This window comes from Panthera onca, chromosome B4, assembly GCF_046562875.1.
Source record: "Panthera onca isolate mPanOnc1 chromosome B4, mPanOnc1 haplotype 2, whole genome shotgun sequence".
In the NCBI taxonomy this organism is placed as follows: domain Eukaryota; kingdom Metazoa; phylum Chordata; class Mammalia; order Carnivora; family Felidae; genus Panthera; species Panthera onca.
Window position 1 is genome coordinate 79,245,066 of NC_138345.1, and position 25,142 is coordinate 79,270,207.

A 25,142-nucleotide genomic window follows, 5' to 3' on the forward strand; every position below is an offset into this window, starting at 1 on the left:
CTGAGCCACCCAGGTGTGCCCCTCCTAATTATATTCTTTTCTTTTCTTTTCTTTTCTTTTCTTTTCTTTTCTTTTCTTTTCTTTTCTTTTTTCTTCTTTCCTTCTTTCTTTCTTTCTTTCTTTCTTTCTTTCTTTCTTTCTTTCTTTCTTTCTTTCTTTCTTTCTGAGAGAAAGGGCACTAGTGAGTGGGAAGCAAAGAGAGAGGGAGAGAAAATCCCACAAGGGACAGAGAGAGTGATAGAGAGAGAAGCAGGGCTCACCCGAAGCAGGGCTTGACCATATTTTACCCAAAGTGGGGCTTGTGCTCACAAAGTGTGAGATGATGACCTGAGCCAAAGTCAGATGCTTAATGACTGAGCTACCCAGGCATCCCCCTAGGTATATTTCTAAGAGAAAAAGGAACATATGGCCCCACAGAAACTTGTATACTAGTGTTTATGGCAGCATTATTCATGGTTATGGAAAGATGGAGACAATCTAAATGTCCAGTGGATAAACAAAATGTGATATATCCATGTGATGGAATATTATTCAGCCATTAAAAGGAATGAGGTATTGATAAATGCAATGTGAGTGAGCCTGGAAAACATTCTGTTGTTGGTGTTTTTTTTTTAATAATGTTTATTATTTACTTTTGAGAGAGAAAGAGACAGAGCACGTGCCGGGGGAGGGGTAGAGAGAGGGAGACAAAGAATCCCAAGCATGCTCCAGGCTGTCAGCATAGAGCCTGATGTGGAGCTTGACTTCATGAACTGTGAGATAGATCATGACCTGAGCCAAAGTCAGACGCTTAACTGACTGAGCCACCCAGGTGCCCCAAAACATTCTGTTAAATGAAAGAAATAAGCCAGAGAGAAGAGGTCACATATTTTAACATTCTGTTTATATGAACTATCTAGAATAGGAAAATCTGTAGACACTGGTTGCCAAGGTATGGGGTGAGGGGAAAATGGAGAATGATTACTTAATAGGTATGGGTATTTTTCTGGGGTGCTGAAAGTTTGAAAGTATAGAGAGGTAGTGGTTGCACAGCATTGTAAATGCACTAAATGCCACTGAATCATACACTTTAAAATGGTTAATTGTATGCTAATGGTTAATGGTATGCTATGTGAATTTCACCTCAATTTAAAAAAAAATTCTAAGAGGGGCACTTGGCTGGCTCAGTGGGTAGAGCATGTGGATCTTGCTCCCGGGGTTGTGAGCTCAAACCCCACGTTGGCTGTAGAGCTTACTTAAAAAAAATTCTAAGCATCAGTGGGTCAAAGGTTTTATACATTTAATATTTTGATATTTACAGTTAAATTGATTTTCTAAAGCTAACAATTTATATTCCCATTATTATCAGTCTTTGCCAATAAGAAGGGGAAAAAGATTCTTGCTTTAATTAGCATTATTTGAGTATTAGGGAATTAAATATATTTTCATTTATTATTTGCATTTTTTCTTTTCTGAGTTGCCTGTTTTTCTTTTTTTCCTAGTACTTTGTTTTAATAAATCTTATAAAAGCTTTAATATTTTCCCTCATTACTACTTAAACATTTTTCCTGATTGGTCTCTTATTCTTCCAGGTGAATTTGACACATTTTGTCAGGTTCCCCAAATAAATACTTCTGGGATTTTTATTTTACATTTGATTTTAGCCAAAAAGCCGAGAAGTGATGGGAATTTTTATTTTGATTCATTATGTTTTCATTATTTTCTTATTTGTCCTACACATTTCTTGCTGGTTAAGCTTAGTATTTTATAGTTTTTGCTGTTCTTATGAATAGGACCTTTTCTTCCTTTTTTTAATTAATTAATTTTTAAGATTTGTTTTCCATTTTTACTTTTTTTTAAATGTTTGTTTATTTTGGGTTGGGGGATGGGGCAGAGAGAGGGAAGAGAGAATACCAAGCAGGCTCTATGCTGTTAGTGCAGAACCCTACTTGGGGCTCGAACTCATGAACTGTGAGATTGTGATCTGAGCTAGAATCAAGAGTTGGATGCTTAACCCACTGAACCACCCAGGCACCCCTTCTGGTTTTTACTTTTATTTGCATTTATTTTATGCAGAATTTACTTCCAGGCCGTAAATTTTTTTTTTTTTTTTTCAGTTTCTTCTGGGATATTTTTTACTTCTGTGCAACTTCCTCTTCTGGTTTAGGAACAATCTGCTCTTTTTCAGTAAAGATCATCTCCATGTGCCAGGGAGAGCTCATGTATGGATTAATCTGACCCTGAGCCCTGTTAAGTTCTGTGCCGCATCTTGGGGACTTTGTTCACCTGGATGTGCTCAATGACCAGGGAAATCTACATCTAAACCCTTAAGGTCAGCATTACTCTCTGCATTTTTAAGCATGTGCAGTAAAAATTCAGCACTCTTTTTGGGCCACCAACATTGTGTCCAGCCCCACTGTTTGGCCTTGGGCACACCTATCAACTCCACCATTGTAGCGAAGAATGGCACACATTGCTTCTGCAAAGTGACATCTTTCAGATGCTTGGTCCTTTTCAGATATGCATGTCCTTAATGGCCTGAGTAGTTTCACCAGTATTCTTTAAGCGAGCATGAAGATTTGAACCTCTTGATTTGCATGATTTTCTTGGGTTCTCTGGGCTAAGTGAATAGCGGACCATTTTCAGAGATCCCCTCAGGCTGCTTACGGGAAGAGCTTTAAGATTTTATTTTTAAGTAATCTCTACACCCAACACGAGGCTCATACCCACAACCATGAAATCAAGAGTCGCATGCTCTACCAACTGAGGCATCCAGTCACCCCTCTTCCATTTTATTTCTTACAGATTCTTAATTTGTAAATAGGAAAGCTATTGACTTATGGGCATTGATTTCATATGGCTTACTGTAATCTTACTGCTTTCAATAGTTTTAGTGATTTTCTTTGGATTTCTAGGTATACTCCTGTGACCCACAAATAATTTTACCTACTCCTTTCTAGTATTTATACTTCATTCTTGTTAAGTAATAGTTGTAATAGTAAGGATCCTTGTTTTATATCTCTTTCTAAAGGGGTGGTTTTTAATTACTGTGTCATATTCTATCAAGTCATTTGCCACAATTTATTTCTCTTTTGTCAAATATTCAGGTAGTTTCAAATTTTCCTGTGTTTTAAATATAGAATATAATGGAGCATACAGCTTTGTCTTTTTTTTTTTTTTTTTTTTTAATTTTTTTTTTAACATTTATTTTTGAGACAGAGAGAGACAGATCATGAACGGGGGAGGGTCACAGAGAGGGAGACACAGAATCCGAAACAGGCTCCAGGCTCTGAGCTGTCAGCACAGAGCCCAACGCGGGGCTTGAACTCACGGACCGCGAGATCATGACCTGAGCTGAAGTCGGCCGCTTAACCGACTGAGCCACCCAGGCGCCCCAGCTTTGTCATTTTGAATCATAATGTACTTAGAATAAGTTGTTAGGAGTTTATTGGTGATTCATTCATTATGTAGTATTAAAGGAACAGAAAACCTAAAATATATTAAATATGTCTGAATTATCCATTGCCATATCAAGCAAAAGTTGAAGGAAACCAGTATAAGAGAAGGAGTACACAGATGCATAGATGAGCACCTGTATATTTTCATGGAGTAGCATTTCTATCTCACATCCTTTTGTGATACTGTCATTGGCAGTTTAAAGCAGCAGTGTGTTTTTGCAACACTAGGTATAAATGAGAATATTTGCTTTTAGTACTTACCTAGTAATCTAGGTAAATTAAGATGAAGTCTGGTTCTCATATTAAAAAGTGACTGTAGAGTTTATGCTTAGGGAGCGGTTGAAATATTAACTATAGTACCTCAGATTATATAATTGTACTGCAGGCATTACTCATGCATAAACTTTAAGAGCTCTATCATTAAGAGGTGCTCAGCACGTAGGTGCGTATTTGGTCACTGCAGGGATCTCAGAATGGTGTAGATGAAGAGTTACTTCTTTATTTCAGACTTTTATGTATAATGTAACTATTATCACAAATAGGTAAAGTGTATTGTGCCTATGAATAGTATTGGGAAAAGATGGAAAAGTGATAATGATTTGATGGGATGGTAGGATTTTGGATGTTTCCATATCCTTTTTTGGTTTCCGTTACTCTTATTAGTACTATTTTTATTTATTTTTTTTTTTAATTTTTTTTTCAACGTTTTTTATTTATTTTTGGGACAGAGAGAGACAGAGCATGAACGGGGGAGGGACAGAGAGAGAGGGAGACACAGAATCGGAAACAGGCTCCAGGCTCCGAGCCATCAGCCCAGAGCCTGACGCGGGGCTCGAACTCACAGACCGCGAGATCGTGACCTGGCTGAAGTCGGACGCTTAACCGACTGCGCCACCCAGGCGCCCCAGTACTATTTTTAAAAAATCTTACCACAAAACATGATAGATGACTATTACTATTCATTTTTCTTCAGGCCCTACAAGCAAAATTAATCTGGTCTTGTTTAGGGGAGAGTCTCTAGGATACCTGAGTTTAAAGAACTTATCTTCCCTATGTACATTTCTACTTCAACATGCTTTCATGGTTTTATTATCACATAGCATCTCATTACTATATTTTATCCAGAAAGTTTTCTGAAAACATGAAGTTTAATCTGTACTGTTTCTCCTTTCAAGACAACACTGTGTATTCAGAATGGTTATTTCTGCATTACTAATCAACACCAAACTACTTTTAATGGGAATCAAATATAATTTGAAGACTTTGATATGATTTTCCTTTTTTAATGGTACATCCAGTGGTTAGAAGCAAAATATTAATGTGCTTTTTATTTTTTGTTTGTTTTACAATATTCTTTTATTGGTGCTGTTTTAGAGATACTGATGATTGAGTTTTTTTCAAGAGAAAAACTTTAATTAATATAAATCTTATTTTGTGGGGAGAAATGTGAGAAGAATACATTAGTCACAGTAGATTCTTCTTTACTGAAAACCTTTAGAGAAGAACCAACCTGTAGCTTTTTTTCCCCCCCAAGGAAAAAAAAAACACTGATGATTGAATTTGATATTATAACTCTTCTAGATAAGTTCAAAATAACATACTGTGAGTAGTAGGGGTGCACATATAGATGGGAGGAAAAAAACATTAAAAGTCACATTCAACCCTTTTATTTTCTTAATATACAGTGATTTATTGAGTGCTCCTATGTGTCAGGAACGATGCTAAGTATGCTTTATATTAATTTTTTTTAATGTTTATTTTTGAGACAGAGAGAGACAGAGTGGGAGCAGGGGAGGGGCAGAGAGAGGGAGACACAGAATCTGAAGCAGGCTCCAGTCTCTGAGCTGTCAGCACAGAGCCCGATGTAGGGCTTGAACCCACGAACCATGAGATAATGACCTGAGCCGAAGTTGGACACTTAACCAACAAAGCCATCCAGGTGCCCCTGCTTTACATTAATTTTATTAGTCCAGTATAATTATATCTTTTTTGCTGATGAGGAAAGTAAGGCTCAGAGAGGTTACTCTGCTGGTAAGTGGTGAAACCAGGATTCAAACCTAGGTTTGTCCAACTGCACCATTATAGTGCATTAATAGTGTATTTAATGTCCTTGTTAATTTTAATCATCAGAGCCTCCCGGTAATTTAAAAATATCAGTTTATGGATATGAACAGTCCAACTGTCAGTCAAAATAATCTTGATTTAGGGCACCTGGGTGGCTCAGTTGGTTAAGCATCTGACTTTTTTTTTTTTCCAACTTGTTTTTAATGTTTATTCATTTTTGAGAGACAGGCAGCGCATTGAGCAGGGGAAGGACAGAGAGAGAGGGAGACACAGAATCTGAAACAGGCTCTAGGCTGTCAACACAGAGCTTGACATGGGGCTCGAACCCACAAACCATGAGATCATGACCTGAACTGAAGTTGGACACTTAACCAGCTGAGCCAGCCAGGCGCCCCCATGCATCTGACTCTTGAGTTCAGCTTAGGTCATGATCTCATAGTTTGCAGGATGGAGCCCTGTATTGGGCTCTGTGCTATGTGTGGAGCCTGCTTGGGATTCTCTCACTCCCTCTCTCTTTCTGCCCCTCCTCTGTGTGTGTGTGTGTGTGTGTGTGTGTGTCTCTCAAAATAAAAACTTTAAAAAAAAAAAACAAACCTGATTTAAAAACCAACAAGAGAGGAGAAGATATGCTTATCTCTATTTTATTTTTTTTGGTGCAGAAAAAGTGGTTTTATTAAGCATAGAGATAGGACCTGTGGGCAGAAAGAACTGCCTCATCTTTCCTTTAATCAGGAAAGTGGAAGCATGAATTAAGTCCAAAATTAATTTTATTATTCTCCTGTTCATCACTTTCTTGCTCTTAATAAACTGAACCAAATGACTATATTCTCTTAATCTTTATATCCTTCTCCCACAGCTTTCCTCTGTGTGTGTGTGTGTGTGTGTTTAAATAAATTACAAATTATTATATCATTAAATTAAATGATTTAAATAAATCATACCAGTTTGAATAATAATAGTAATTACAGCTAGTTTGGGAGGGATGTTAAAGTGAGACCCCTTCTCCAGGAAACTATCACTGTGCTGAGAGTTGGGGGGAAGATATGACAATTCTTATTTATTTTCTCTTTCTTGAAAAACAGTTTTCATTGTGGAATGATGTTGATAAAGGTGGGAAGTAGGTGAAAGTCTTGGAATTTAGTAGGAGAATTTCAGTATGTTACTAATAATCAAATTTTGAGATCTTTATTTTTTGGACACAAAAAATAGGGATATCTGTACTTTTGAATTCATGTTGGGTAACATAAAACTACAGTGTTTAGTAAAGAAGCATTACTGGGGCGCCTGGGTGGCTCAGTGGGTTAAGCTTCCAACCTCGGGTCAGGTCATGATCTTACCGTTCGAGAGTTCGACCCCTGCATCAGGCCCTGCACTGACAGCTCAGGACCTGGAGCCTGCTTCGGATTATGTGTCTCCTTCTCACTCTGCCCCTCCGCACTCACCGCTCTGTCTCAAAAATAAATAAATGTCAAAAATTAAAAAAAAGAAAGAAACATAACCAAAGCTGGAAAAAAACAATCTAGTTTTGATGGAGAGACCTCTGAATTATACTTCCTCAAATGATCCCAGTTAAAATTTGTGGATTGCTTTTCCCTTTTTTTGCCCCCCTAAGCCTCTTTGCTGGGAGGGTGGACTTTAAAAACTCCTCCATCATTTAGTTATAGTGACACCTACTGGTAAGAACCTTTGACATCGTGCAGATTGCTCCATACTTCAAGAAAACTACCCATTTACTGAGATGTGAAGAATCAGTTGTTAAATCTATAAAACACGGTTAATAATAAAAGGGTGAGATGCACAGGCTGATTTTTTTTTTAATTTAGTTTTTTGCTGTCTAGGTGTTTTTATTTTATTTATTTATTTATTATTATTTTTTTAAAGTAGTAAGCCCTGTGTGGGATTGGTACAGTGCTTTCTTTTTTTTTTTTTTTTAATTTTTTTTTTTTTTAACGTTTATTTATTTTTGAGACAGAGAGAGACAGAGCATGAACGGGGGAGGGTCAGAGAGAGAGGGACACACAGAATCTGAAACAGGCTCCAGGCTCTGAGCTGTCAGCACAGAGCCCGACGCGGGGCTTGAACTCACAGACCGCGAGATCATGACCTGAGCTGAAGTCGGACGCTTAACCGACTGAGCCACCCAGGCGCCCCCTGTGTAGGTGTTTTTAATGATAAAAGTTATATAATTATGTTACAGAAAATAAGAGAAATTGAAAGGAGAAAAAACTAATAACTACTCCCCATCACAGTCACAAATTTTGGTGTGTTTTCTTCTACTTTATTTAAATTTGAATGTATTTAATTTTTTTTGTTTACTTATTTTGAGAGAGAGCATGAGCACAGGAGGGGCAGAGAGAGAAGGAGAGAGAGAAAATCTCAAGCAGGTTCCGCACTGCCAGCGCAGAGTCCGACATGGGTGCTTGAACTCACGAACCTAAGAGATCATGACCGGAGCCGAAATCCACAGTCAGACACTTAACCAACTGAGCCACCTAGGTGACTCTTCTTTAAAGCATCTAAACTGAGCTATAGCTCCTATACCATATAATTCACCCATTTAAAATGTACAGTTCAGGGGGCACCTGGGTGGCTCAGTTGGTTCCACGTCCAACTTTGGCTCAGGTCATGATCTGACGGTTAGTGAGTTCTAGCCCTGTCAGAGCCTGGAGCCTGCGTCAGATTCTGTGTCTCCCTGTCTTTGCCCCTCTCCCACTCATGCTATGTCTCCCTCTCAAAAATAAACATTTAATTTTTTTTTATTAAAAAATTTTTTTTAAATTTTTTTTAATTAAAAAAAATTTTTAGTGTACATTTCAGTAGATTTTAGTATATTCACCCAGTTGTGCAACTACCACCAGAATCTATTTGAGAACATTTTCATCACCCTAAAAAGAAATACCATGTGGTTCATTAGCTGTCCTTCTCTGTTCTCACTTGTCATTGCCAGTCCAAGTCAACCACTACTTGCAGGCTCTATGGATTTGCCAGTTCTGGACATTTCATATAAATGGAATCATGCAATATGTAATATGTAGTCTTTTGGGACTGACTTCTCTCGTTAGCATAATGTTTGCAAGGTTCATCTATGTTGTAGTATGTATCAGTATTTCATTGTTTTTTATTGCCAAGTAGTATTTCATTGTGTGGATATAACACATTTTGTTTATCCATTCATCAAATTGACACAGTTGGGTTGTTTTTGCTTTTTGACATTATGAATAATGCTGTTAATGAACATTTGTGTACAAGTTTTTCTATGGACATATGTTTTTATTTCTTTTTGTTACATACTTAGGAGTGGAGCTACTGGATTAGATTCTAAATTTTTTTTAGTGTGCTTTTATTATTTTTGAGAGAGAGCGTACATGTGCCGTAGCACGCACACATGCATGCAAGTGGGGGAGCGGCAGAGAGAGAGAGGGAGACCTGAAGTGGGCTCTCTGCTGTCAGTGGGGCTCGAACTCATGAATTGTGAGATCATGACCTGAGCTGAAGTTAGATGCTTAACCAACTTAGCCATCCAAATGCCCCTCAAATTTTTTTAAATATTCATTTTTAATGTTTGTTTATTTTTGAGTGTGTGTGTGAGTTGGGGAGGGGCACAGAGTGAGAGGGGGACAGAAGACCTGAAGCAGGATCTGTGTTGATAGCAGAGAGCCCGATGCAGAGCTCAAACTCATGAACTGTGAGATCATGACCTGAACTGAAGTTGGATACTTAACTGAGAGCCGCTCAGGCGCCCCAGTTTTAATGAGTTCCTTTGTGTGTTTTATTTATTTATTTATTTTTATTTATTTTTTTTTTTCAACGTTTTTTATTTATTTTTGGGACAGAGAGAGAGCATGAACGGGGAAGGGGCAGAGAGAGAGGGAGACACAGAATCGGAAACAGGCTCCAGGCTCCGAGCCATCAGCCCAGAGCCTGACGCGGGGCTCGAACTCACGGACCGCGAGATCGTGACCTGGCTAAAGTCGGACGCTTAACCGACTGCGCCATCCAGGCGCCCCTCCTTTGTGTGTTTTAAAGTTCTTAAAAATACAACAGCCTTACCTTATCTGCTGGGGATACTATCATCCTCTAGTTGATGTATGAAACTGTGGATAGTACTGAATCTTATATATTCTATGTTTTTTCCTATATGTGCATATCTATGATAAAGTTTAGTTTATAAATTAGGCACTATAAGTGGTTAACAACTAATAATAAAATAGCAGTTACAACAATATATCATAATAAAAGTTATGTGAATGTGGTTCCTCTCTCAAAATATCTTATTGTAAAGAATATATATGTATTATTGTACTTTACTCACCTTTTCTGTGATGCTGTAAGATGACAAAATGTTTACGTCATCTTGGACGTAGTGAATCCATCTTGGATGGAGTGAATGATGTAGGCATTGTGACATAGGGTTAGGCTGTAGTTGACCTTCTCACAATAATGTCAGGAGGATCATCGGCCTCCAACTGTGATTGACTGTGGGTAACTGAAACTGTAGAAAGAGAATCTGCAGATAAGGGGACACTACTGTGTTTATTGCCTCTCTTTTGTTCATATCCCGTGCAGTCTTGCTGTTTCATTTATCTCCCAGAAACTTTGAAGTTCCCTGTATTGAGCTGTTAAATCCTGACTGTTTTTACTCCTAAATATTTATTAAAAAAAATTTTTTTTTATGTTTATTTATTTTTTTTTATGTTTATTTTTGAGAGAGAGAGACAGAGCATGAGTCGGGGAGTGGCAGAGAGAGAGAGAGGGAGATACAGAATCTGAAACAGGCTCCAGGCTCTGAGCTGTCAGCACAGAGCCTGACATGGGGCTCAAACTCTGAAACAGCGAGATCATGATCTAGGCCAAGGTCGGACGCTCAACCAACTGAGCCATCCAGGCATCCCATCTTAATGTTTGTTTATTTATTTATTTATTTATTTATTTATTTATTTTAATGTTAATTTATTTTTGAGACAGAGAGAGACACAGCATGAGCAGGGAAGGGGCAGAGAGAGAGGGAGACACAGAATGTGAAGCAGGCCCCAGGCTCTGAGCTGTCAGCACAGAGCCCGACGCGGGGCTCGAACTCATGAACTATGAGATCATGACCTGAGCCGAAGTCGGATGCTTAACCGACTGAGCCACCCAGGCGCCCCTTAATGTTTATTTTTGAGAGAGGGAGAGACGCAGCATGAGTGGGAGAGGGGCAGAGAGAGAGGGAGACACAGAACCCAAAGCAGGCTCCAGGCTCCAGGCTCCAGGCTCCGAGCTGTCAACACAGAGCTGGACGCAGGGCTCGAACCCACAGACTGGGAGATCATGACCTGAGCCGAAGTCAGACGCTCAACTGACTGAGCCACCCAAGGCACCCCACTCCTAAATATTATCTGTGCCTTTCTCTTCATTGGAACCACAGCCCTACTTTAGACATTTATTATCTTCCACAATTATCTAATGGGATAGCCCATAATATTTCACTTTTTTTTCTTCTAATACTCCCCCTCCCAATTCTTATGATACTTATATCAGAGCATTTTATTAGTACTTTATTTTATAAATTATAGGGCAGATATTATAGTTGATTTTATTTTATATCTTCCCAGTAAGATAGAAGCTTTATAATGGCCAGGATTATATCTGACTATCTCCAGAGCTTAATACAATATCTGGCATGTGTCCTTATTCCTAGACTTATACTTACTGGGTTAAAAAATAAGTCATGGGCACCTGGGTGGTTCATTCAAGCATCCAACTTCAGCTCAGGTCATGATCTCACTGCTCGTGAGTTCGAGCCCCATGTCGGGCTCTGCGCTGACAGCTCAGAGCCTGGAACATGCTTTGGATTCTGTGTCTCCCTCTCTCTCTGCCCCTCCCCTGCTCGCTCTCTCTCTCTCTCTCTCTCTCTCTCTCTCAAAAATAAATAAACATTAAAAAAAGGTAGCAGGGCACCTGGGTAGCTCAGCTGGTTAAGTGTCCGACTTCAGTTCAGGTCATGATCTCACGGTTTGTGGGTTCACGCCCTGCATCAGGCTCTCTCCTGACAGTTCAGAGTCTGGAGCCTGCGTCAGATTCTGTGTCTCCCCTCTCTGCCCCTCCCCCGCTCCCACTCTGTCTGTCTCTCTCAAAAATAAATAAACATTAAAAAAAAAATAAAGATTAGTCAGATTTTAAAAACTTGATGTACATTGGGCCATAATGCCCTATGTACACACACCATGCTGATTCCCTGCTAAATCCTTTTGTGCACTCATGCTGCTGGGAGTTGTATGAAAGTGCTTACCTCCCCATGCTCTCTCTACCATAACTTTTCAAAACCTCAGTCATTTGAATATCTGTCTTGGATCTGATGATATCATCTATTTTGAAGTTCATCTCTCTATATCCATCTTCTCCCTTTACTCAGCCATCATTCTACACCATATTCCACTCCTCTTCATTCCTTCACTCTACTCGTAATGTTCCCTCTACTTGGGAACCCCTCCCTTGCCAACATTTTTCACCTGGCTAACTCCTATGCATTCTTTAGAGTTTGGCCCAAATATCAGCTCCTCTGGGAAGTAAGCCTTCTCTGAAGTTCCAGAATGGGGAATTTACCCTTTTCAATACCAGAACATCCTTGGAATGGCTTTTAGTATAACATTTATGTTACTATTTTGAAATTATCGGTTTCTCTCTTCTCTAGAGAACTACAAGCTCTTCACAGCGAGAACTATTTGTTTGAATCCCCAGAGCTTAGTATAGTACTTGGAACAATAGACAGTAAATAATTGATAAACATTTCTATAGTCTATTCTTAGGGAGTCCACATGGCATAGGGTACTATAGGGATAAGCCCTAAAGGAAGTTCATATATAGTAAAGTCTGTAAATTGTGTGTGTGTGTGTGTGTGTGTGTGTGTGTGTGTGTGTGTGTGAAAGAGAGAGAGAGAGAGAGAGAATAATATGTTGTAGTAATTCTATAATCAGGAAAGAATTAATGTGGAAAAAATGAATTTCAAACTTTTTTTTTCCTTTTTGAGCTGGGGAGAGGGGCAGGGGGAAAGAGTGAGAGAATCCAAAACAAGCTCCATGCTCAGTGCAGAGCCCAAGCTTGATCCCTCGATTCTGGGATCATGACTTGAGCCGAAATCAAGAGTTTGATGTTTAACTCACTAAGTCATCCAGGTGCCCATGGAAAAAATGAGTTTAGAAGCAAGGTATATGGATTTGTATCGAGCACAAGTTACTAATGAATTAGCAAGGGCTTATGTTCTGTCTCAGGAGGAAGTAAGTTTCTGGTGTCTGTTCTCTATTCTTGTGTGGTCTAATTTAATATAAATTAATTAGAATTTTTTGTTAGATGTGTACCCACTTATAGTTCTGGGAGCTGGACAAAAAAAAATAAAATAAAGGCTCTTACCAATTTGACACAAAAAATAGTGACACAAAATACTTGTAGGACATACTGAAGTGTAGACCATATAGTCAAGAAAAATTAATGGGCCCAGCAGAGTTATGACTTACTTAAAAAAAAGAAAAAAAAACATATATATTATTATATATATTATACACATACATAATTTCTTTTTTTTTTTTTCTTTCTCTTTTTTTTTTTTTTATAGTTAGGGAACGTATATTTAGCTGGATATACCAGGAAACCTATTATGACTTAACTAGGTAGGGGCTTATTTTTATGTAACATGAAGTCTGAAGGGTGAGTCCAAAGTTCTTGCAGCAACTCAGGGAACCCTGGTCATGTTTACTTTTGCCTGAATGTGAGACAGTTGCCATGCTTGTAAGGCAGCTGCACTAGCTTTGGGCATTGTCACTTCTTTCCAGACAGGATAAAGGAGGAAAAAGTGAAGCTTGATAAAGGAGGAAACAAGCTTAGTTGTTCCCATTTAAAGGGCTTTCCTGGGATGGCGTGGATGGCTCAGTCATTTAAGTATCCAACTCTTGATTTCAGCTGAGGTCGTGATCTCATGGTTCATGGTTGAGATCAAGCCCTATGTCAGACTCTGCTCTGATAATGTGGAGCCTGCTTGGGATTCTCTCTCTCCCTCTTTCTCTGCCCCTCTTGTACGCACGCTCTCTCTCTCTCAAAATACCTGGATAAACTTAAAAAAAAAAAAAAAGAGCTGGAAGCCTTACCCAGCAATTTTGTTTTACACCTAATTGGCCAAGACCCTGTCACTTGACTGCTTCTCATCTGCAGGGGTATCTGAGAAGGGGGATATATTTTTTTTTTTTTAACGTTTTTATTTATTTTTGAGACAGAGAGAGACAGAGCATGAACAGGGGAGGGTCAGAGAGAGGGAAACACAGAATCTGAAACAGGCTCCAGGCTCTGAGCTGTCAGCACAGAGCCCGATGCGGGGCTTGAACTCATGGACTGAGAGATCATGAACTGAGCCGAAGTTGGCCGCCTAACCGACTGAGCCACCCAGGCACCCCGAGAAGGGGAATATTTTTAACCTGACACAGTGTTAACCTGAAAAAAAAATCAGGTGGCTTTTGGGCAGGAAGAAGGAGTGAATGAAAACTGGAAACATGTGGTAGTATCTACTTTTGAGCCCCATAGCCTAATGCACATGCATACACATACCAATGAAACAACCACAAATAGAGAATGAGGAGTCCACTTAAATAATTACTTTATGTATGTATGTATGTATTAATTTTTTGTAAGTGTGTTTATTTATTTTGAGAGAAAGAGAGCATGCAAGCGGGGGAGTGGCAGAGAGTAGGGGAGAGAGAATCCCAAGCAGGTTCCACGCTGATAATGCAGAGCCCAGTGCAAGGCTCAGTCCCACAAACCATAAGATCATGACCTGAGCCAAAATCAAGAGTTGGACACTTAACCAGGCGAGCCACCAAGGCACTTATTTAAAAGTGTACTTAAGTACACTTAAGTACAAGGTACTTATTTAAAAATTTTTTAATGTTTATTTTTTGAGAGAGAGAGAGAGAGTGTAGGCTGGGGAGGTGCAGAGAGAGAGGGAGATATAGAATCCGAAGTAGGCTCCAGGCTTATCATGACCTGAGCTGAAGTCAAATCAGATGCTCAACCAACTGAGCCACCCAGGTGCCCCTATTTATTTTTAAAAATAATCTCTATGCTGAATGTGCAACTGGAACTCACAACTCCTGAGATTGAGTCGCGTGCTCTCCCAACTGAGCCAGCAAGATGCCCCCTAAGTAATTACTTTAAAAGACTGAATCTAGGGGCGCCTGGGTGGCGCAGTCGGTTAAGCGTCCGACTTCAGCCAGGTCACGATCTCGCGGTCCGTGAGTTCGAGCCCCGCGTCAGGCTCTGGGCTGATGGCTCGGAGCCTGGAGCCTGTTTCCGATTCTGTGTCTCCCTCTCTCTCTGCCCCTCCCCCGTTCATGCTCTGTCTCTCTCTGTCCCAAAAATTAAAAAAAAAAAAAAAAAAAAAAAAAAAATGAATCTTTATTTCAAAACTTTCAAAATATGACATACTGAAAATTGTGGGAAAATAGTGGTAGTTGTCTGTTTTTTTCCTTCTTCCTCCCCCCCCCCTTTTTTAAATTTTCCTGAATCTCCCTTCTAAAAACAGTATGTTGAGCTTGCATATCTCCTAATGTGGTGTGATGAGAATGTATTGCCCTGATATGATATTCTTCTGCAAAACACATAAGTCTAGTCTAATGAGAACCCCCCCCCCAAAAAAAATTCAAATTATGAGATATTCTACAAAATACCAACCAATATTCTTAAAAACTGTCAAGGTCATGAAAGGCAGAGACACATAGATCTGAGGAGCCTAAGGAGACCTGGCAACTCAATGCAGTGTAGTATCCTGGATGGGATTCTGGAAGAGAGTAAAGACATTAGTGGAAAAACTGATGAAATCCAGATAAAGCCTATTGTTATTTACTAGTATTGTATCACTTAATTAGTTTTGACAAATGTACCTTGGTTATATAAGATTATTAAGGGAAGCTCATTGAAGAATGTGTAAGAACTTTCTGAATTATCTTTATAGTGTCCCTGTAAGTCCAAAATAGTTCCAAAACAAAAATTATAATAGCTACAGAAACTAAGATAGCAAAACCAAAAACTCTATAGTGAAACCTTATTATCTATAATGAACTGTAGGGTACCTTGGGTGGCTCAGTCAGTTAAGCCTCTGACTTCGGCTCAGGTCATGATCTTGCAGTTGGTGAGTTTGAGCCCCACATGAGAGTCTGTGCTCAGTGAGGAACCTGCTTCAGATCCTCTGTTCCCTTCTCTCTCTGCACATCCCCCTCTCATGCGCACGCGTGCTCTCTCAATAAACATTTTAAAAAATGAGTTAAAAGAATTTAAGGTAGAAGTTATGAGAGAAAGTATAAATTCACATTAGGGGTGCCTGGCTGGCTCAGTCAGTAGAGCATCTGACTCTTGATCTCAGGATCTTGTGCTCAGAGTTGTAAACTTGATTTATTTTAAAGTTTATTAAGTAATCTCTCCCCCAACGTGAGGTTCGAACTCATGACCCTTGAGCTCAAGAGTAACGTGCTCTTTTGACTGAGCCAGCCAGGCACCCCAATAAACTTGAATTTTTAAGAAAAGGAAGGGGCGCCTGGGTGGCTCAGTCGGTTAAGTGTCCGACTTCGGCTCAGGTCATGATCTCACGGTCCGTGAGTTCGAGCCCCGCGTCGGGCTCTGTGCTGACAGCTCAGAGCCCGGAGCCTGTTTCAGATTCTGTGTCTCCCTCTCTCTATGCCCCTCCCCTGTTCATACTCTGTCTCTCTCTGTCTCAAAATAAATAAACGTTAAAAAAAATTAAAAAAAAAAAAAAAAGAAAAAATTCATCTTGTCACTTTGCAAGGATTCTAGGAAAGCTGCTAATTGTTATGCAAACTAGTAATTGACAGAATCAAGCATTAATTTTGTCTCTTATGTTAAATTGTATCTCAAGCATAACCAAGTAGTCAATGTAGAGATGAATTTGGAGGCCATCTATATGAATTTTTTTGTAAATGTTTTGTAAAAATGTAAAATTTTTACATTTTATCACTCCCAATTGTCAGCTTTTGTGTCATTAAAAAGTACAGTCCTTCTCTTCCTTTTTCTGATTTGCTTGGACTGGGAAACCAGATTAATAAAATTATTATTATTTTGAAAAATAAAGTACAATGTATTATGAATTACTATTTCTGTTACTAAAGATGCTTTTATTTCTTGATTTAGAGCTATATTCTGGATGTTCCTACCGCTTAGATGATGTGTTACCTATATTGTGCTTGAATGTGGCTGAACATACAAACACTTCCTGGACTGAGATTTGATTCTTTAGATTAAATCTATTGTGTAAAATGAAACATGTTCAGAAAACTCATTGTATGCTTAATATAGGTATAGTTTTGAAAGTCAGTCATACTGTGTTAATACTTACTGAATTAAAGAAGACCGTGTTCTCCAAATAATTCCAGAGACCAGGTGAATGGAGAAGGGTGTGGGAACTACCCTTTTGAAAATTATTGAGGAGTTTCTTATTTTAGTATTGCCTGGGTCTTTTATCAGAGAAGAATAAGTTATTTGACTTGTCATGGTGGTCTTCTTAAAAGTTCATGACTTCAGCACACTTCTTCCCTTTGAAGAAACTGAAAAAGTGTGTTAACTGCCACAGCTATTACAATAACTGATGCTAGAGGCAACCCTGGGTTGGGCAAGACTGTCATTAAACTGTGCCTTTGGTTTACTTGTTATTTTACATCATGGAAAGGAAAATCTTTAATTTATTTCATTGCTTAACTGATGCCACATTCTAAGATAAAACTGTTCTTTTTCTAAAACTGTTATTAAAAGAGGCTGGAAACAGACTCTGGTCTGATGCTGATGCTTTGTTAGTATTTCATCCCTTTTTAAAGTTAAATGAAACTCATTTAACCCCATTTCCAGTTTCATATTAAAAAAAATCCTTTGCAGTCATAGCAGGGGTCAAGGAGGATATTAGCTTTGACTGTCCATTTTGTTTTTAAAATTTTTTTTATTTTTTATTTTTTTATTAAAAAAAAATTTTTTTTAATGTTTATTTTTGAGACAGAAAGAGAGCATGAACGGGGGAGGGTCAGAGAGAGAGGGAGACACAGAATCTGAAGCAGGCTCCAGGCTCTGAGCTGTCAGCACAGAGCCCGACGCGGGGCTTGAACCCACGGACCGCGAGATCATGACCTGAGCTGAAGTCGGATGCCTAACCGACTGAGCCACCCAGGCGCCCCTTTAAAATTTTTTTTAAATGTTTATTTATTTTTGAGAGACAGAGCATGAGCAGGGGAGGGGCAGAGAGAGAGGGAGACACAGAATCCGAAGCAGGCTCCAGGCTCTGAGCTGTCAGCACAGAGCCCGACGCTGGGCTTGAACTCACCGCGAGATCACGACCTGAGCCGAAGCCGGACGCTTAACCGACTGAGCCACCCAGCCGCTCCTTGACTGTCCATTTTGTAAGAATTTGATAGAGGCTTAGAGATACGGTTTTACAGAGTCCTAGTATCTAAGTATTTCTTTGTTTCCCTTTTTACTGAATCATGCCATGTCCTGGATGTTAGGCTTATGTCTCAATAAAATGGAGAAAAGTTTGCTTCTTTCTACTTGATTGTGACAGTAGAGAACTTTGGGGTTTAATGAATTGCTTCTCTGATTTTAATGGAGTTAGATTAATTTGGAAAGTAGATCAAAGATGATTTGCTTGTATGGATCATGGTTTTGCTTATTTTGTTTCTAAAGACCCATTGTAGATAGCTGAATCTACAGGTTCATAAATATCTCTTCTGAAGGTAATTTTTGGTAGGTAACTACTGGTGATATTAACTAGCATTCTGTCTTACCTGCTGAGCTTTTTGGGCTTATTTCAAGAGGAGAAATTATCCATCCCCATCACAGGGAGTTTCTCCTCAGTTTCATATATAGTTTTTAAGGCAAATTGATTAAATAAAATAGTGGTATATATCTTATTCCATGATTTCTCACAGTTGTTTTCCCACAAGATATTTTCCTAATAATATTAGCTACAGTGTGTTAAATGTTTGTTATGTGACAGATACTGTGCTAAACACCTTACATGTATTATTTTTCACAACTTTATGAGATTGATAATGTTTCATCCCAGTTTTACTGAGGGAGAAACTGATAACTAAAGAACGGTCACATATCTACATCTGTCCTACTCCAAAACCTGTTCTTAACCTTGTACTCCAGTCCTTCCTGTTAAGCTCTGCCAAAATCATGAACATCTCAGAACACTACAATTTATTTTAATGCCATAGGTTGATGCTTAGAAGTGGTGCAATGAGAAGGAAAGCACCAGGAGAGCTTATTATTAGGCATTGTAACAAAATTATGTTGATGAGCTGAAAAGAGTGGAGGTTAGGTGCAGAAGTAAAACCAAGCACTGAGATTTGTAATGTTTCTTTTTTTAAATCTTTATTTTCTTAGAGGGTGAGAGAGAGAGAGCACGCGCGCATTCGCAGACACACATGCAAGCAGGGGAGCAGAGAGAGAGAGACTGAGAATCCCAAGCAGACTCTACACTGCCAGTGCAGAGCCCCAATGGGACTTGAACCATGAGATCATGACCTCATGTTTCTAGTTTTTTGTTGTTACAAAGCTATAGAAAACATTATCGTCGCTGCGCCTGAGTGGCTCAGTTAGGTGTCTGACTCCATTTCAGTTCAGGTCATCTTTCAGTTTGTGAGTTTGAGCCCCATGTCAGGCTCTGTGCTGACAGTGTGGAGGGTGTTTGGGATTCATTCTCAAGTGCGCGTGCGCGCTCTCTCTCTCTCTCTGTCTCGCTCTCAAATAAACTTTCTTAAAAAAATCATCACATATTTTTGTATACTCAGGAGTATATCCATAGGACATTGTTGATTCAAAGTGGAATTACTTTGAAGATGTATATTTAAAATTTTTTTTAATGTCATTTTATTTTTTAAAATAAACTCTGTGCCCAACATGGAGCTTGAAATAATCACCTTGAGATCAAGAGTCACATGCTCGAGGGTGCCTGAGTGGCTCAGTCGGTTGAGCCACTCACTCTTGATTTTGGCTCAGAATCCCTGAAAGATTCTTTCTCTCCGTCTGCTCCTGTCCCCCACTCGCACTCTCTCTCTCAAAATAAATATTAACAAAAATTGCCAAATTGGCCTTCAAAATGTACTGATTTATCATCACCTATGTATAAAAATGCCTGTTTCCCCATATCCTTGCTAATTCTGTGCATTATTAGAGTTTTAACTTTTTGTGATCTGATAGGTGAAAAATTACAAAAGTCCACTATACATAGAATTGCATTTTAAAAATTAAATGAGAATGGGGTACCTGGCTGGCTCAGTTGATAGAGCATGCAACTCTTTTTTCTTTTTCTTTACACTTATTTATTTTTGAGAGACAGAGTGAGACAGAGCGTGAGCAGAGGAGGAGCAAAGAGAGAAGGAGACACAGAATCTGAAGCAGACTCCAGGCTCTGAGCAAGTGTTCAGCACAGAGCCTGATGCGGGGATTGAACCCGCAAACTGTGAGATCATGACCTGAGCCAAAGTTGGACATTTAACCAACTGAGCCACCCAGGCACCCCTAGAGCATGCAGCTTTTTATATCAGAGTTGTAAGTTCGAGCCCCACATTGGGTATACAGATTACTTAAAATATTTTTAAAAAATTAAATGACATTGATCATGTTTTTATATATTTGCTAGCTCTTTGTATTTTCAATGATGGTTTTTGAGATTTCAAGAATGGATGGCAATATCAGTAAATGTGGCTTCAAAGCTTTGAAGAAATGGTGCTGTAAATGTAAAGTGTCACTGAAATAACTGCAACTTGATGACCTCCCTTACTTCACCTTAACCCTTTTGCTCTCTTAATTTCAGGTGATCATGGAGCTCAGCTTGGCCTCCACGGAGCTGGTGGTGATGGAATACATGATGACACAGCAGGTGGAGAAGAAGGAGAAAACAGCCCAGATCCCCAACCCCAGGCTGGTCGGAGGACCCGGCGTGAAGCATGCACCTGCCCCTATTGTAAAGATAGTGAAGGAAGGTAAGTTGACCCAGCCAGTGTCTTAAGGGTATAAAGGAGAAAAATGAATGGATTTGGAGGTAAGCAGAGGAGGGTTAATTTTTTAACATTTAAGACTTGGCAGTGTTGCAGAGGGACCAGAGATAGAGAGTACAATACATTTGATTGGGTTATATTATAGGATTTTAGTTCCAGCTCTGAGCCTTTCATCTACTCTAAGACCTGGGGCCTTAATAGGTGTCTGCTTTCTCCAGAGATAAGGTAATCAGATGCAGCCAACTGGTCTGATGATTGTTACCATATGTCTGTTTTGAGATGGTTTTAACAAAGTTGCTTGTAAAATAGTCTTGCAAAGAAAAAGAAACATACCTACTGTAATGATTTTTTTATAGTGGCTATGTGAGAGTCATAAGGGTTTTCTGAGTCTTCTTTTCCTTCAAAACAGACAAAAAATACTACTCCAGTTAGAAAATTCTTCCAGGGGCTCCTGGATGGTTCAGTCGGTTAAGCTTCTGACCTCGGCTCAGGTCATGATCTCACAGCTTGTGAGTTCGAGTCCTGCATCGGGTTCTGTGCTGACAGCTCAGAGCCTGGTGCCTGCTTCAGATTCACTGTCTCCCTCTCTCTGCCCCTCCCCGCTCACACTCTGTCTTTCTCTCTCAAGAATAAATAAAAACATTAAAAAAAATTTTTTTTTAAAAAGAAAAGAAAATCCTTCCATCATGGAACCTAATATGTCCTGCAGAGCAAAGTTCTGACAAATTTTTCTCATTAGTAGAATATTCTATTTTATTCAGTATTATTTCTGGAGAGTACCAAGTTCTATTCTTTTTCTACAATTCATTGCTTTTGAAAGAAAACACAAAGTCATATAGATTTTTTAATGCCTTAAAAAATCTTAACACCTTAAAAATCTGTTAAGCTTTGGTCTCAAAAATAAATACAACAATGGGCACCTTGAGTGGCTCAGTCGGTTAGGTGTCCAACTTTGGCTCAGGTCGTGATCTCATGGTTTGTGGGTTCGAGCCCCTTATGGGGCTGTCTGCTATCAGCACAGAGCCTGCTTCAGATCCTCCATCCCCCGCCCTGCTCCTCCCCTGTGTGGTGCAAGCTCGCGCGCTCTCTCTTTCTCTCTGAAACATTTAAAATAATAAATAAATACAAAAATGAGAAAAGCACCAAAACCAAAAATAATTTGAGTTCTTTGTAGGTTAACCATATGTTACAGGAAAAACCTGCATCAAAAGCACACTGAGGGTGCCTGGCTGGCTCAGTCAGTGCAGTGTGTGACTCTTGATCTTGGGATTGTAAGTTCAAGCCCCACGTTGGGTGTAGAGATTTCTTAAAAATAATAAAATCTTTAGAAGAAAAAAATAAGCACTGAGTACAGTAGTTTCCTTCTAACAAAGCTTAAAGTGGATTTAAATTTTTGAAGTAAGTTCTCTGATTTCTACCTACATGTGATTTCATTTCCGTTATGGTTTTTTCCCCTCTGCTAATATGTGTTGTTAAAACCCAAGAAAAGTCCCTCCTGGAAATCTCCCCAATGCCCACTAATGGATCACACATGGAACAAATTGGTTTGGCAAAAACATTTCAGAACTGATTGCTGAGAGAAGCTTAGGAACTGCTTCATATTGGGTGTGTGGGTGTGTGTATATGTATGTATGTGTGTATGTATATACATATATATATATGCATACGTGTATATATATGTGTATGTATATATATATATATATGTGTGTGTGTGTGTGTATATATATATATATATATAATGCATTTTTTAAAATATACCTTGAATTAGTTAGGATTTTTTTCCCCCTGTTTTAACTTTTATACAGCCCATCTTTCTCTCCCACTGAAGTCCCTGATAGTGCTCTAGCTTTCCAGCTTTTAGTATTTACCATTTGGCTCTTGAGCTTTATTTTAGGAGATAAGTTTATAGTTGTAAACTATTATATTTTCTTTAAAGTTTTCCACTAGGTGCTTTGCTCCTTAAGTAATTTCCCAACCAAAAATATCACCATGTTCATAGTAGTTCCCATGGAAAATGCTTGTATTGAGACTTAAACTTCCTGAAAAATACAGGAAAATGCCTTACAGACTTTCCAAGTCACCCACAAACATCAAACATCAAAACTGATTAAGGAATAAAAAACAGGGAAGAGTAAATACCAGTAGAAAGGAAACTTAAAACTTGAATTTTGAGTATTAAGAATCAGAATCAACCAAAGGTTTTTCCTTTGATACTAAAGAGAAGCCTTTTTTTTTTTTTTCCTTTTTTCTTTTTAAGTTTTTTTATTTTGAGAGAGCGTGCATAAGTAGGGGAGGGGCAGAGAGAGGGAGAGAATCCCAAGGAGGCTCTGTCCTGACAGTGCACAGGACTAAATCCCACAAACCGTGAAATCATGACTTGGGACTCGAACTCACAAAACCATGAGATCATGACCTGAGTCGAAACCAAGAATCAGACACTTAACCAACTGGGCACTTAACCCAGGCGCCCCAAGAAGCCTTTTTTTAAAATAAAAATTTGGGTTAGTTTTTGAGGGCATCAGGTTGACACCTGTTGACACTGGGATTCTTTAATTTTTCTCTCTGGAATGCATGATGAATAGTTGTGTTCTTATTTTCAGGGGCTCTGGGGATCCTGGCAAAAAGAAACAGCACATTTGCCACATCCAAGGCTGTGGGAAAGTATATGGCAAGACCTCACACCTACGGGCACACTTGCGCTGGCATACAGGCGAGAGGCCATTCATGTGTACTTGGTCATACTGTGGGAAGCGCTTTACACGTTCAGATGAGCTACAGAGACACAAACGCACACACACAGGTGAGTAGGAGCCCAGAGAAATAGTAATAGATCAGAATAGAAAGACACAAAATATATCTATGAAATAACTAAAATTTCTGAACAGCTTAGTTTGAAAGTGAATGTGTGGATCATAAATGGAATTAGAGTTAATCTGGAAAACGTTTAAGAAGGAAGAAGTTAGGTTTTCAGTGGGATTTTTTGCCTTATTTTTTGCTACGTTCCTTCCTTTCTGAGTACTGCTTGACCTTTACCTGTTTTTCTTCCCCTTCCCCAAAAAGATACTTAACAGATTTTTATTGTTTTTATCACCTTCTTAAGATTGCCTAATATTCTAATATAGTTTGAAAGCCATGAATTGGACAAGGTAATCCTATTTCCTAAGATGTCTGTTTCTTATCTTCTTTTCTTTTACCAAGGTGAGAAGAAATTTGCCTGCCCTGAGTGTCCCAAGCGCTTCATGAGGAGTGACCACCTGTCAAAGCATATCAAGACCCACCAGAATAAGAAAGGAGGCCCAGGTGTATCCCTGAGTGTGGGCACTTTGCCCCTGGACAGTGGGGCAGGTTCAGAAGGCAGTGGCACTGCCACCCCTTCAGCCCTTATTACCACCAATATGGTAGCCATGGAGGCCATCTGTCCAGAGGGTATTGCCCGTCTTGCCAACAGTGGCATCAACGTCATGCAGGTGGCAGATCTGCAGTCCATTAATATCAGTGGCAATGGCTTCTGAGATCAGGCACCCGGGGCCAGAGACATATGGGCCATACCCATCAACCCTGGGATGCAAGGTAGCATGGGTCCAAGAGACATGTGGGAGAGAGAGCCATGAGGCATTAAAATGCATGGTGGTGGGAAGAATTTGGGGGAGGGATACAAGAGAAGAGATGGGGTCCTGGCACCCACCTATATCATCAGTACCTCCTTGAAGTGGGAAACATTAGTGAAAATTCTGTTGGTGCCACCCTTTGATGGGCATTTGTTTGACCCCAAACAGTTTCTTATACTTCTTACCCCAGCCTCCCCTTCCTGCCTTTCCCTTCTCAGCTCCCCCATGATGGATCCCCCCCCTTTCCTAAAGCCATCATGCCTTGATAAATATATATGATCATTGAAATACTTTTTAACAAAAAAAAAAAAACCAGATTCTATATTATATATATATACATATATATATATATATATATATATAAAAGATATATAGAGATGCATTTGCAGGGGTTGGCTGGGAGGAGGAAGGAGACCATTCTCTGACCAAAATACCTTGGTCATTTTTTATATTGCCTTATTTCCCTATGGCTGAGCCTTGTTGTGACACATCAAGCTTTTCTAGAGATGTTGTCTTGGCTTCCCACCAGATCAAGCATTCATATGCTCTGCTTTTAGTTTATATACACATACATAATGTTTTTCCTTTCTTAATTTTGTCTTTTTATTTGGGATCAGCTTCTTGCACTCCTTTCTTGACTCAACCTTTCTGTCTCCCTTTCTCTCACCTGATTGCTTCATATTTTGTAATGATCCCTGGATGAGGCACTTCTGTCAACCTTTTAAGGTTCTTGGTCCCAGCAGCAGAATGGAGAGCCTTGAAACCCAGGTTGATGCTTGAGGTAGCTGTGGAGAGAGTGTTCAAAACTACTACTGACGCAGGCACCCTCTTGGCGCTGGAGAGTCAAAGGCACCTCTTCTCATCAGCTGCTGTAAGCATCAAGAGTCAGAAGTCTTTCTGTGGAATTGTACAAGAGACCCTTTAAAGGTTATAATCTGGGATCAATTTGTATAAACTGTCAAAAGTGGTCAAATAATATGTAGGGGCTTTCAATAGGAAAATGATGCGCT

General features: G+C 39.3%; 1 protein-coding gene across 1 annotated transcript in view; it reads left to right on the top strand.

The window, feature by feature from the left end:
* SP1 (Sp1 transcription factor) overlaps positions 1-24,358 on the top strand; it is a 37,193-nt gene extending 12,835 nt beyond the window's left edge. Inside the window, exons 4-6 of the mRNA XM_060657475.2 lie at positions 20,341-20,509; positions 23,125-23,324; positions 23,723-24,358. Of these exons, the coding sequence (XP_060513458.1) occupies positions 20,341-20,509; positions 23,125-23,324; positions 23,723-24,036 (683 nt within the window). The 3' untranslated portion in view covers positions 24,037-24,358. The remainder of the gene's footprint in view (positions 1-20,340; positions 20,510-23,124; positions 23,325-23,722) is intronic.
* The last annotated feature ends 784 nt before the right edge of the window (positions 24,359-25,142 follow it).